At 42.7% G+C, this 13,385-nt stretch overlaps 1 protein-coding gene across 1 annotated transcript in view; it reads right to left on the reverse strand.

The window, feature by feature from the left end:
* ATP8A2 (ATPase phospholipid transporting 8A2) overlaps window positions 1-13,385 on the reverse strand; it is a 603,997-nt gene that overhangs the window by 150,445 nt on the left and 440,167 nt on the right. The window contains exons 31-33 of the mRNA XM_045869211.2: window positions 12,977-13,038; window positions 12,492-12,548; window positions 11,012-11,119 (exon numbers count right to left, since the gene is read on the reverse strand). Coding sequence (XP_045725167.1) covers window positions 11,012-11,119; window positions 12,492-12,548; window positions 12,977-13,038 — 227 coding nt within the window. The remainder of the gene's footprint in view (window positions 1-11,011; window positions 11,120-12,491; window positions 12,549-12,976; window positions 13,039-13,385) is intronic.

Raw genomic sequence — 13,385 nt, forward strand, 5'->3', positions numbered from 1 at the left:
ATTTCTCTTTTCCTGTCTTTAGCTGAAGGAATGCCAAACGCTTACAACAGCTGGTTAATCGTGGTTCAAAAAGCATACGATCTCCTGGATGGATTCTGATATTTTATGATGCCAATGGCCACAAGAGTCACTGAAGAAAGAGCTAACCTACTTTAAATCCTTTCACTATTTTGCTCTTCTTGGATTCTGGCAACAGCAGGTTTGCATCACTGTTTATACAAAATAGGAAAGGCCTGGCATGGGCTTAATAGCATGCTGTGATTCTGTTTAGTCTAACCTACCCTTTCTTGCCAGTTTATCTTTCCTTGCACAAATCCTTATCTGTTGGCCTTTCTCGGGCAGCTCTCCACCTCCTAAATCGAACATACCTAAAGAAAGATGTCTCTGGGCAGGAGAACAATGGTCTCCCACTGAGGTCACCAGACAAAGCCATTTTCCTCTGCAGATGTCGGGGAAAGTAAACCCCTGCATAGAATCTCTCAACCCCAGGGCCGCACATACACATTTCCACATGTTTGGAGAAAGGAAAAGTTCAAAACCACATCAAACATACTCTGTGACCACGGAGTATAAATATTACAAACAAACAAAATCAGCATGTAATGTGTACTTTAATTTGCTGACAGATATTTTAAAAAATTAACATCTGAATGAATGGCAAATGCCAACACCACAACAAAACCTTTCACTGAAGAGAAAAATAACTCACAATCAAAGCTGCCTGGCCTCTAATTAGCACACAGCATCCTTGAAATGAGAGGCCAAAATAAAATAAACTGCCAAAAGAAAGAGAACGGTGGTGGGTGGGTGGGTGGGTGTTTGGTGGTGGGGCACAGGAACTAAAAAATTAGGGCTTTCCACGATGTACTTAAAAAAAAAAAAAGACATTGTCTGAAACCTACTTTCCTGGGGTTCAAGGCCAGAAGATTGCAGCTCAAACACGAAGTACGTGTATGCTTCTGACTCTATAGTTATGTTTTAAAAATTCTTTTTTTTAAGATTTTATTTATTTATTTGACAGAGCGAGCACAGCAGGGGGGAGAGGCAAAGGGAGAGGGAGACTCCCAGCTGAGCAAGGAGCCCGATGCAGGACAGGATCCCAGGACCTTGAGATCATGACTTGAGCCAAAGGCGGAAGCTTAACCAACTGAGCCACCCAGGTGCCCTGTTTTAAAAATTCTACTACACTTCAGGGGAGGTGTCTTCAGATGAAATTTAATAAAAGCAAAATTTTAAGAAGGAGATTCGACTGACACTGACTCGACAGCTGGCTTGTACCAATCATCACCTTGGGGGCTTTTCATGGTGACCAAGTGTGGGCATCCATACCCTGGAGTCTGGCCAACTTGGAAAGTCCCAGCTACTCCACTCCGGAGCCTGACCAATGTGTTGCTTCTTTCTTCCCAAGCCTCTGTACCCTCCTATGGCTGGCAGATTATCGGGTGAGCTAATGCTTGATCCACTGTGTAACTGCAAATGTGCAGCATATTTATATGAAGGTACATTTGTCTGAGACACAGTATAAGTGCTCAATAAACAGTACTTACTATTATTTACATGCCTTCTTTTCTTCAATCTCCCTATTAACTCCAAAGATAGATACTATCTTCCCCATATACCTGACGAAACTGTCGCTCAGAATAACAGTCACAGATATGACATACGATGGACTCAACTTTATGTATTTCTTTTCTTTTTTTTTTTTTAAGATTTTATTTATTTACTTGACAGAGAGAGAGAGCACAAGCAGGGGAGCAGCAGGGAGAGGGAGAAGCAGGCTTCCCGCCGAGCAGGGAGACCAATGTGGGGCTCGATCCCAGGACCCCGGGATCATGACCTGAGCCGAAGGCAGTTGCTTAATGACTGAGCCACGCAGGCGCCCCTCAACTTTATGTATTTCTTAGGTGTTAGGTTAACTGAGTTCAAATCCCACTTTCAGCGTCAGGATTTGCACTGAAGAGGAGAGAGGTTTGATTCCGGTCACTTGAACCCAGACCGCTTCTGTGGATCCCACCAGGCCTGGCACAGAAGCAAGCAGGAGGAAGGGGTGCTGGCCCCATTCCTGCCTGTCGAAAGAATCTGAAATTGCTTTAAGGAACTCACACATTTTTAAAAATATACTTTCCCCCTTGTTTGGAAATCAGGGAAAGGCAAACAAAAACAACTTGGCATGACATGTAACAACTATGAAGGCCATATTCTGAGGGAGCTGTTATCTGATGCCTGAATTTTATGATTTTAGAGCCCAGATATTTATAGGCCTGGGAGAACTCACCTTGATATCCCTAATCAAGCAAAGGTTTGTTTTTTCTTTTCATTATCAATAAAGAATTTTTGGTTGTAATTTTAAAGCTTTTCAGTTCTAGTGATTAACTCTGACAAGGATTAGTGTGGGGTGCCTTTAAGGATGGCAAATACACACGAAGGGGGGAAACCCTGGATGTGGGTGACAAGACTTAGAAATACAGGAGAAACCAGGGAGTCCTTCTTAATGTTGCTCATACTGTTATTTATTCAGATAATAATGTCATCCAGAAACACAGCAAGTCAATCTTACTATTACACAAAACGTACAAGTTTAAAGGCCAAAATGAAAATCGGACTTCAGCAAATAATTTGGCCAAATTCAATAGACAAGAAAATTATACAAAGAAGATGCCAGAAAGTTATTTCAAGCCAAGAAGCAAGTCTCTATTGACGGGGCTTTCTACCTTATCAGGCTGACCACTTCTACCATAAGCTAGGCCACAGACTTGTGAAGTACATTTGAGGAAAATAGTACCTACTCCACTCAATATTGCTGTATTAAAGATAACTCCAATAAGCTTACAGTATTCATGTTAGGTGTTTCTGGGATGTTATTACCTAAAACACTAATAATTGTGACATTAAAGTAATTCTTTACCAAATTATTTATTTATTTATTTATTTATTTATTTATTTATTTATTTATTATTTAAATTTTACTTAGTTGACATTCAGTGCAATATTGGTTTCTGGAGAATTCAGTGATTCATCACTTACATACAACACCCAGTGCCCATCACAACAAGTGCCCTCCTTAATACCCATTGCCCATCTAGCTCATCCTCCACCCACCTCCCTCCATCAACCCTCAGTTTATATTATTAAGAGTCTCTTATGGTTTATTTCCTCTCTCCCTTCCCCCCTTCCCATTTGTTCATCTGTTTTCTTTCTTAAATTCTGCATATGAGTAAGAACATAGGGTATTTGTCTTCCTATGACTGACTTATTTCACTTAATATAATACACTCTAGCTCCATCCATGTCCCCGCAAATGGCAAGATTTCATTCTTTTTGATGGCTGAGTAATAGTTCATTGTGCACATGCGTGCATGCGTCTGTGTGTGTGTGTGTGTGTGTGTGTGTGTGTAGATATACCACCTCTTCTTTATCCATCAGTCGATGGACATTTGGGCTCTCTCCATAGTTTGGTTATTGTGGACACTGCTGCTATAAACATCGGGGTGCATGTACCCCTTTGAATCTCTATTTCTGTATCCTTTGGGTAAATATCTAGTAGTGCAATTGCTGGGTCATAGGGTAGTACTATTTTTAACTTTTGGGGGAACCTCCATACTGTTCTCCAGAGTGGCTGCACCAGTTTGCATTCCCACCAATAGTGCAAGAGGGTTCCCCTTTCTCTGCATCCTCGCCAACACCTGTTGTTTCCTGTGTTCTTAATTTTAGCCATTCTGACAGGTTTGAGGTAGTATCTCATTGTGGTTTTGATTTGTATTTCCCTAATGCTGATTGATGCTAAGCATCTTCTCATGTGTCTGTTAGCCATCTGGATGTCTTCTTTTGAAAAGTCTCTATTCATGTCTTCTGCCCATTTTTTAACTGGATTATTTGTTTTTTGGGTGTTGAGTTTGATAAGTTCTTTATAGATTTTGGATAATAATTCTCAATAGGTTGTTTGCAAAAATCTCCCATTCCACAGGCTGCCTTTTAGTTTTGTTGATTGTTTCTTTCACTGAAGCTTTTTATGTTGAGGAAGTCCCAATAGTTCATTTTTGCTTTTGATTCCCTTGCCTCCAGCAATGTGTCCGGTAAGAAATTGCTACAGCCAAGGCCGAAGAGGTTGCTGCCTGTGTTCTCCTCTAGGATTTTGATGGTTTCCTGTCTCACATTTAGGTCTTTCATCCATTTTGAATTTATTTTTGTGTATAGTGGAAGAAAGTGGTCCAGTTTCATTCTTCTGCATGTGTCTGTCCAATTTTCCCAACACCATTTGTTGAAGAGACTGTCTTTTTTCCATTAGACATTCTTTCCTGCCTTGTCGAAGATTAGTTGACCACAGAGTTGTGGGTCCATTTCTGGGTTCTCTATTCTGTTCCACTCATCTATGTGTCTGTTTTTGTGCCAGTACCATTCTGTCTTGATGATTACAGCTTTGTAATAGAGCTTGAGGTCTGGAATTGCGATGCCTCCAGTTCTGTTTCTCTTTTTCAGGATTGCTTTGGCTACTCAGGGTCTTTTGTGGTTCCATACACACTTTAGGATTGTTTGTTCTAGTTTTGTGAAGAATGCTGGTGGTATTTTGATAGGGTTTGCATTAAATGTGTAGATTGCTTTGGGTAGTATAGACATTTTAACGATGTTTGTTCTTTCAATCCATGAGCATGGAACGTTTTCCACTTCTTTGTGTCTTCTTTAATTTCTTTCATAAGTGTTCTAAAGTTTTTGGAGTACAGATCTTTTACCTCTTTAATTAGGTTTATTGCTAGATATTTTTTTTTTTTTACCAAATCTTTAAATAAATCCATAAGCACCCAACTTCGAATATAGTATAATATGCAATGTTAAGCCTTAAGCCTGTTTTTTAAAAGCACCTATTTCCTTGATTGACTATATGCTGATGACTGTAAAAGAAACATCCTAACATCTACACGTGGGTGGGTGCCTTTAGAGGACAGGCAGCACACGCATGGGGTGCTCCTTGGAAAGCTAGCATGGGTGCGGGGTGGAGGGGACTTTGAGGCTGGCTTCATTTGGTGGCTCAACAATCACACAAGAGACTCTGGTTGTTTTTGTCTTTAGATCACACCGTTCGTGGCAGCAGCAGGGTTCTCTGGCGGCCCCCCTCCCGCTGGTTGGACAGCTCTGTAGCTCAGTAGCAGTTACCTCACACACAAGAGAAGGCCATCTCTTCGATGGATTTCTTTCCGGAGCAAACATGCGTCCATCTCAGAAGCCCCCAGCAAACGTCTCCTGTGTCTCCTGCAGGGTTTCTGAATCACTTACTACAGCAGGGGCTGGGATCAAGCGCTCCCCTGGAGTCCGGGGTGGAAGTGGCTCTCCGAAGGTGCTGGGCATCTTACATGAGGTCTGGTATTTGCCTACGAAACTGGGCCCCTTCGGAAGGGGTGGTGGAGGATGGATGCTGGGGGTCAAACAACCATGTCCTACACCGGGAAAGTTAACCCGGGCACACGTCCGCTCCTGGCCCTTGGGCCAGTCTCTATCCTACAGCGATGTTCTGGAACCCCAGCTGAGTAAAGACGGCGGCCGATGGGGCCGTGACCCTCCTGCCTCGCTTATCTCCCAGAGCACATGCCACTTGGAAACAAAACCCCCTCTTTTCACATTTAGTGTGGAAAATACCTGGGCCTGAGATCTTACCGGGCTGTGAAGTCCAGGAGAAAGCAGTCACTTAGGGAAGAGGAGTAGTGGATCGCTTTGACCAAGCGGCAACCACTCCTCCTTCTGTGTACTTTTCGTCCATTGGGATCTGCACTGTGTATACACAAGTGTGGGTATAAAACTCTAATGTAAACCCATTCCTGTCTTTAGGATTAAAAAAAAAAAGCCTGTCATATGCCAGAAACTGGCTGGAGCCTGGAGCTTGGCGCTGCAGACAGAGTTAACAGTTTGTAGGCTTTGAAGTGAAAGTTTTTTCCCCCTCTTTTACTAGCAATGAAAAGAACGTTAAAAGAAAAGCACCAGAGTTGACGAGGACTATTTTTCCACGGCGAACGATGGAATGTCTTTCGGTAGAGTTGTCTACATAGAAAGCGAGTTACCTTAAAGCAGCTATACTCGCAGTACCTGCCGTGTCTTACGTAACCGCTGCCTGGGAGACATACAGCATCTGTGGATATTTTAAATACACCATCTTCTCCTGGAACACCCGGCGGGACTCAAACACTGTGAGGTCTCCCTCACAGTTTTAGGGGTTTTGGAGCAGTGGTTCTCAAACGTTTAGGGAGGAATAGCTTGGAGGTTTATTAAAATTCAGAGGCTGGGATTATGCACCCAGGGACTGTGGTTCTGTGTGTGTGTGTATGTGTGTATGTGTTGCAAGAATATATTTTCTGGGCGGGGAGGAGGTTGTTTTTTAACAAGTAACCCAGATGATTCAGATGCAGGTGGTCCCTGGGCCTTACTGAGAAATATCACATCTAGAACCTATAAAATGTTAAAATTCTTTGGCCTAAAAGAATTAGGAGTTGAAGCCACACTATTTCTATTTGTAAAAGTTCAAAAATAATTGGTTACTCCAGGAAAAAAGAGCAGGCGTGTTTTCCATTTCCCTCGGGTTTTTTTTTTTTTAATTTTTTAAATTATTTTTATTATTTATTTATTTATTTATTTGAGAGAGAGAGAATGAGAGAGAGAGAGCACATGAGAGGGAGGAGGGTCAGAGGGAGAAGCAGACTCCCTGCCAAGCAGGGAGCCCGATGTGGGACTCGATCCAGGGACTCCAGGACCATGACCTGAGCCGAAGGCAGTCGCTTAACCAACTGAGCCACCCAGGCGCCCCAACCCTCGGGTTTTCTTATTATATCTGTACCGCATTCCTCTGAGATAATGAGGGTGGGTAATATTATTCTGACTTTGCTGATAAGGAAATTAACACAGGCTAAGTGATTCACCAAAGGTGACAGAGCTAGTTGGGGCAGGTCTCTTTGGCCTTTTACACAGACATCAAATGATATGGCATCCCCTCAGATACTCCCCAAATCAAGAAGCCTTGAGAAACACGTGAAGAAAATGAAAGTACATTTCCTGATCCGGTTTTAGATAAAGTTTTCCTCATCTCTCTAATCGAAAGCTCTCCTTCAGCAGGCAACTCTGAGCTAATGAAGTTTGTAGTTTTCCACCTTCAAGCACTGGCTTTGGGGACCCATTATGGAGACTCTTGTAACCCATGGTTATGCTACTGGGAGAAAGAAAAACAGATGGTCCCCTATGGAAAAACATCAGCACATATTTTCCCTGGTAGGGGACTTCGGCTTTAACCAGGCTAGACACAACTTGAGTTTTTAATTCGCTTTAGATCTAGCTTGGTCCTAGAAAAATGGAAAAACAAGGTGTCCCTTAAAATCCCACAAATGTTGAGTATTTTCAGGAGGGAGTCCACAGATGACTTCTTTGATTTCAGAAACTTCCACTGGGACTTCCTGGCTCACTGTCTGGTTGGGTTTTGTGTATCATATCATGAAGTGCTGGAGGGAAGCTAAAGACCCTTTGACAGTGGAAAATCACTCTCATCTAGAGCCTTCTCCTCCTTTGCCCTCGAGGATAAACCTGCCTTCTCCCTCATGAGAAAAACTCCAGATATAAAGGACGAGACAAAGAAAGAAATATTTAACCAAATCCATTAGGAAACCCCAGCAGAAACAACTGCATCTTTTCAACAGTTTAAGATGTTATGCATAGACAGAATGTTTTGTGTGGGGCATCTGTCTCGGGCTCCCGAGTAAGAAATGCCATTTGCCATTAGACACTAGTTTAATTCCAAAGCTCAAAAGAACCGTGTTCATTTGCCAAAATCCTACTGCTCTGTGAACTACAAAAAATGGTTTATACAAATCACTAGAAACATCTAATAATAATAATAATAAGAGTCTTTCCCCAGAGTACCCCTCACTCCTAAGCATTCACCAACTGTCTTAGCTCAGGGTGCTATAACAAAATACCATAGACTGAGTGGCTTATCAGCCAGAGACATTTATTTCTCACGGTGCTGGAGGCTGGACGTCTGAGATCAGGGTGCCGACATGGTGGTGAGGACCCTCTTTCGGGTGCAGACATCTAACTTTTCATTGTATCGTCAACAAGGCAGAAAACGAGTGAGCTAGCTCTCCGGCCCCTTCTTATAAGGGCACCAATCCTCTTGATGACCTAATTACTTCCCAAATGCCCTACTTCCAAATACCATCACACTGGGGGCTAGGGCCTCAAAACGAGAATCTGAGGTAGGGATACAAACCCTGAGTCCGTAAGACCAACCTAGAACCAAAGGGATGACCATGGCTTGGGCATATTCTCAGTAGTAGCCCCGAGGAGACCTGTTCCTGCCTGTACCTGAGCCCAGCTCCCGTCTTTCTTCACGATAGCCTGTAATTCCTTCTGAGGCAGCAAGAAGTCTTTGGGAGACCTCCGGCTAGTTTTGGCCACTCTCCACGTAAGGGCTTCTTCAAAAGTGTTCAAAGAATGAACAAACCGCTGGGCAGCAGACACCAGGTGAAAGAGTGTTAGGTTGGCTCTGACATTGTTTTCTGACACTCTGTCCCCACTAAGAGGTCTCCCCTGGAGGAAGAAGACTAGTGATCACAAACAGCTCTTCACACACAGACAGCAGAATACCCACTCGGAAGTCCTGTGCATGAAAACTACATATTAACCATCTCATTCAATGTCTAATGAGAACCTCAGCCTCAGCCAGCTATGTTCGATTTCAAAACAACATCATTTGCCTCATGCAAACCAACCAACCAACAAAAAAGCGAGAACAACAGGGAATACATAAAAAATTTAAAAAAAAATTTATACCAGTGATTTGTGATTTGATATTACAATTTCTTTGCTTTGGGATGGTAGGACTACCTCGTTAAATGTGTTCGAAAGGTCCCCAACGACAGAAGTTTCACCATTAGGCCGAGCCCTCACACCACACAGACCAGCATGCAGCTTGGATAGTGACTATGTGGCATGTTAGTAGTGTCTGCCTGGCAGATGTGGTCTCTCTGCCCTTGGAAAGTAACTTGCTGCTTGGAGTGAGTCAGAAACCAGCCCCGCTCGTGCATCTCTGACCTGGAGTTGCTGCTGCAAATGCACACAGAGGGGGCGCACCAGAGCATCTGGTGGGGGGCTTCCAAAAGAATGGGTTTTGTTGGCTGGTCACACATGGACTGATTCCATTCTGCCAGCTTTCTCTCCTCTCACCTAAGAAACTCTCTGCATTGATCGGCTACTGTCCTGCACTGTAAAATCCCCTGAAAGAAACAGTCATGAGGCCACACCTGCTCTTGCCCAGAAGGAAGAGAACACGAAGCAGATATTCTAGGCACCACCACCTTACCAACTCATCATCGTTGTTGTGATGTCTTGGTTTGTTTTGGGGGGATGATTCACATTGCTTTAAAATATAACTGATTTCTTTAAATGCTCCACAATCTTCTTGATTCATTCAATGCGCTGTGATTTCTGCCATCACTTGTGTTTTGAAAAGAACTGCTAAGTGTGTTATGGGTTTGTCCTCAATCCTTACGGACAGTGTAGATGCATTAGGGGACATACACGCCTACTTCTGTAGCACATGTCTGTCCTGCTTAGCACCCACACTCAAGAAGGTCTGGGACACCCTGGGGTTTATGTCGGCTACTGATTCGCCAAGGGAACAAGGCACGCAGTGCCACCCCTGGGTTATCTCCCATGACACAACTGCTGCCCGTGTATTTAGAGTTGGGTAGACCCAGGAGTTTGGGCTTATTTCTGCAGAGGAAGTGAGGCTAAGATAGTAGCCAGATGTGGCATGCACAGGCCTGGCCCTAAAATATGCATTCCTGGGCAGGAACACCAGTGGAAGCCCCTGACCCATAGGCCTTCTCTTCTCATCCTTGGTTCTATTCCATAACATGAGCGTCCTCATGCAAATCGGGGTGGCTAACATTGAATGCTAACATTCAATTGGCCCAAAGCATGTGTCTTGCACTAGCTGCCTCTTGGGCCAAGGGTATTCACAAAAGCTTGGATCTGGGGAGAGGACCAGGCAGGCCTGGGAAATGGGCTTTTGTGGCTATTGGGGAAGGAAACTAAAGATCCTAGGAACCTAGGGAATGGACTAGAAGTAGGATTCTGGCTCTGTGTACCATGGGCTTCTCACCCTATGAAGAGGAACAGATCCAGACAAGGCCAGCCAGCTCAGAGGCTTCCAAAGCACAGAGCCTGGGGCAGCCACTTGCCGGGATCTTAGGGCAGTGCTGGATATGGGCAGACCCCAAAATGGGGGTCTATGGGGTGAGCCTGGAGTGTCTGGGCCTGTGCAGCTTCATCTGTAAACTGAGGTGGTTCAGAACCTGGAATTGTCAAACTCCTCTCCAGACCCAATATTATAGGGTTCAAGATCCAGCTTGTCACTGTTGATGGCTCAGTCTCAAACACTGGATAAAGATAATACAAAAGAAAAGAAAATACTAAACAAATTTAAATGAATATATAGGTCTTCAATCTCAGCCTCTCTAGTTCAAGAGATGAACAATGAGATATTCTGGTTAATCAATGATCTGGCTAATGGAGTTGTTAGATTTATCTTTCACAGGTAACTAATAATCAGAGCATAGTAGTACACTTAACCTCACGATGACCATCCACATCATCACTGGATGGTGAACGACTCAGAACATCTCCAGTTTTCCAAGGGCCATGAACTACCTGGACACATCAGGACTGTGTGTAATTAACACACAATTCATTATGGAAACGTGGACATGCTGGGTAGGCCAGCAGATTTAAGTTGACAATCTCCAATACGTAATAAAATAAAATTAAAAAAAAAATTTCAAATGCCATTTCTGTGGACAAGGCAACCTCTTCCAGGTTCTCTGATTTGGTCTGTTTCCCTCCTGATGAATGCTGATGGAAGCAGGTCGCACCAACCTCTCCTGAAGTTCATCAGTGTCATGAGACAGAGAGAGCCCACACATGGAAAGCATCATTGTCATGAGAAAGGGAAAGCCCACTCACAGTTAGGAGCACTGACCTGTCCTTTCATATCTGGAGCAATGGGAATGGTGGGCCAGATGGTTGAGTAGATGCCAAAAAACACCAGCCAGATCAGCATGCTTCCCCAGACAGCCAGATGACTGAACTGCAAAGGAAACACAGACTCAGGTGGGGCTTCTCTGCTGGCAGAGGAGAGCCACCTGAACCCCACCTGCAGCAGAACCCCTGTGTCCAGGCCAGCTTTCTTCATGGAAACGTTTCGACTAGTCATCCATCATTGGAAAGTGCCATCTTGTAATTATCTTGTCTCAGAATGTTACACAGTGAATTCAAGGAACTGGTGGCCCCAAACTACCCTGAAGATCAAGGTGCTTTCCCTGCTTCAGTGGATTTTCTCCTAGACCCATTGCACAGTTTTAGCTGGCTCCTGGCTGGTCCTCACCAGTGTTTGCTCCAACTTGGAGCTACATAGGCCAGTTCATCTTAATCCAGTAAGAAAGCACCAGATGGACAAAAAGAACAAGATGTTCTTACTTATTGTTTTGAGACTTTGATTATTCTTTACATTTTCCAAAGAATTCTTTACAAATCTGGGCTGGATATTACATCTTAACAATCCTTTAAGCATCTGCTGAGTTGTTAGCCTTTTCTCCTTTGTCTTCTTAATATGATGACCCCTGACTTCTTCCTTACTTCCACACTCCACGATATAATCCATCATCAAGGTCTGTTAGCTTTTCAAAAATAATACTTCTGGAATCTGACCATTGCTCACTACCTCCCCCTGTAAGAGCCCAGGCCAAGCCTCTTGTCTGGATTAATTACTATTGTCACTTGATGGATTCCCTACTTCCACAAGCATCTCCAATCTCCTCCCTCATTTTCCCAGCGCAGAATTAGGAGCCGATTTATATAGCAGTGATAAATAAACACGAAACATGGGTTATGTTCCTGAAATGTGGTACATCACCAAAATGTCTAAAATTGGGGAATGATTAAATGATGGGATATTGATCAAACTTAATACTCTTTAATCATGAACAAAGATTTTGTAGAAGTACACTTTAAGGTGTGGAAAATGTTCACGATCTATTTTTAACTGAAAAAAGGATCACAAAACTATATGCTCTATAATGCATTATCTTATTAAAAATATACACGTGGAACAACGTCTGTAATGTTATCCAGAAAAATGTTAACAGTAACTGTCTCCTGTTCATAAAGTTATGGAAATTAGAAATTCTCCTTTTTGTTCTTCTGTATTTTCTGTGTGCATATACATTTGAAACGAGAGGACTGTTAATAGCTTAGAGCTGTTAGTAAGTGCCAAGCAAATGAATCATCAGAAAACTTTGGATTTGCAAATTTGCCCTGATAAAGATCAAATGACAATTTTTACATGCAAAATTTAAATAAGATAGCTAGATCCTGCTGATTGGTTTCCCAAGGCTTAAAAAAAGATCCATGCCATCAAAATATCTGTAGTGGATAGTGAAACAGTTCCAGAGAGAACTTACTTTAGTCCACGCTGTGGTCTCCAAACCAGCTTTCAGACACACAGTGACAACAACATACTGTGAAAACAAACAAGAATTGAGGAAAATGTATTATCCTCGGTGACTTATTATTACTTTCCAGGAGAAATCCCAGGTCTCCCCTCGAGAGGCGGTGGGAGTCACTTTTGTGCTTTTCTTAGCTTGGAGAGATTTGGGGAAAATCACCTTCTTTGGTGCTGCCTTTTTCACAGCTGGATGTGAAACTGTCATTTGAAGAACAGGGTGACCTGGTAATACCTGTCTAGAAATCTTGACTCTGCAAAATTTCCGTTAGGAAATGAGGTAAGCCTTTCACAACCATTTTGAGCTTTAAGGAATCTACACTACAGAGTTGAAAGATTTAAAACAAATCATATGAAGAAAGGCCTTATATAAAGGGCTTCCAGAGGCAGCACCCACACGTACGCCACTTAAGAACAGTTCTGTAAACAGAGAGATAAACTTACCGTGTAAACAATATTTCCAACAAATAAATAGTCTGTGGCCTGGCCACTGGCCAGTGCAGTATCTGAAAAACAAAGAAGTTATTACTAACTTCTGGGGAAGAGCACTGCAATCTGTTTTGTTCAGAACATAAAAACAGAACTTTAGAAACATTTATCAAATTGTAGGGGAATTTCAAAAATTGCATCATCTGTGATTCTAATGCCTCCTCTTTCTGTGAATATTTTTCATCTTATATTTTCTCCAAATGAAGCAAACAAACAAAATCAGGTTTCTAATAAACTGAACCAAATACTTGATCTGTATTGAAATTTACATTTTTATAAAGATTAAAATCTGCCTTTGTGGGGTTAAACAAAGGGAAGAGTAAGAACATAATTATCTTTATTAATAGCAGCATTAGACTTTTTA

Source organism: Mirounga angustirostris, unplaced genomic scaffold, assembly GCF_029215605.1.
Source record: "Mirounga angustirostris isolate CCGP_5_RB_7025 unplaced genomic scaffold, mMirAng1.0.hap1 SCAF_3, whole genome shotgun sequence".
NCBI lineage: Eukaryota > Metazoa > Chordata > Mammalia > Carnivora > Phocidae > Mirounga > Mirounga angustirostris.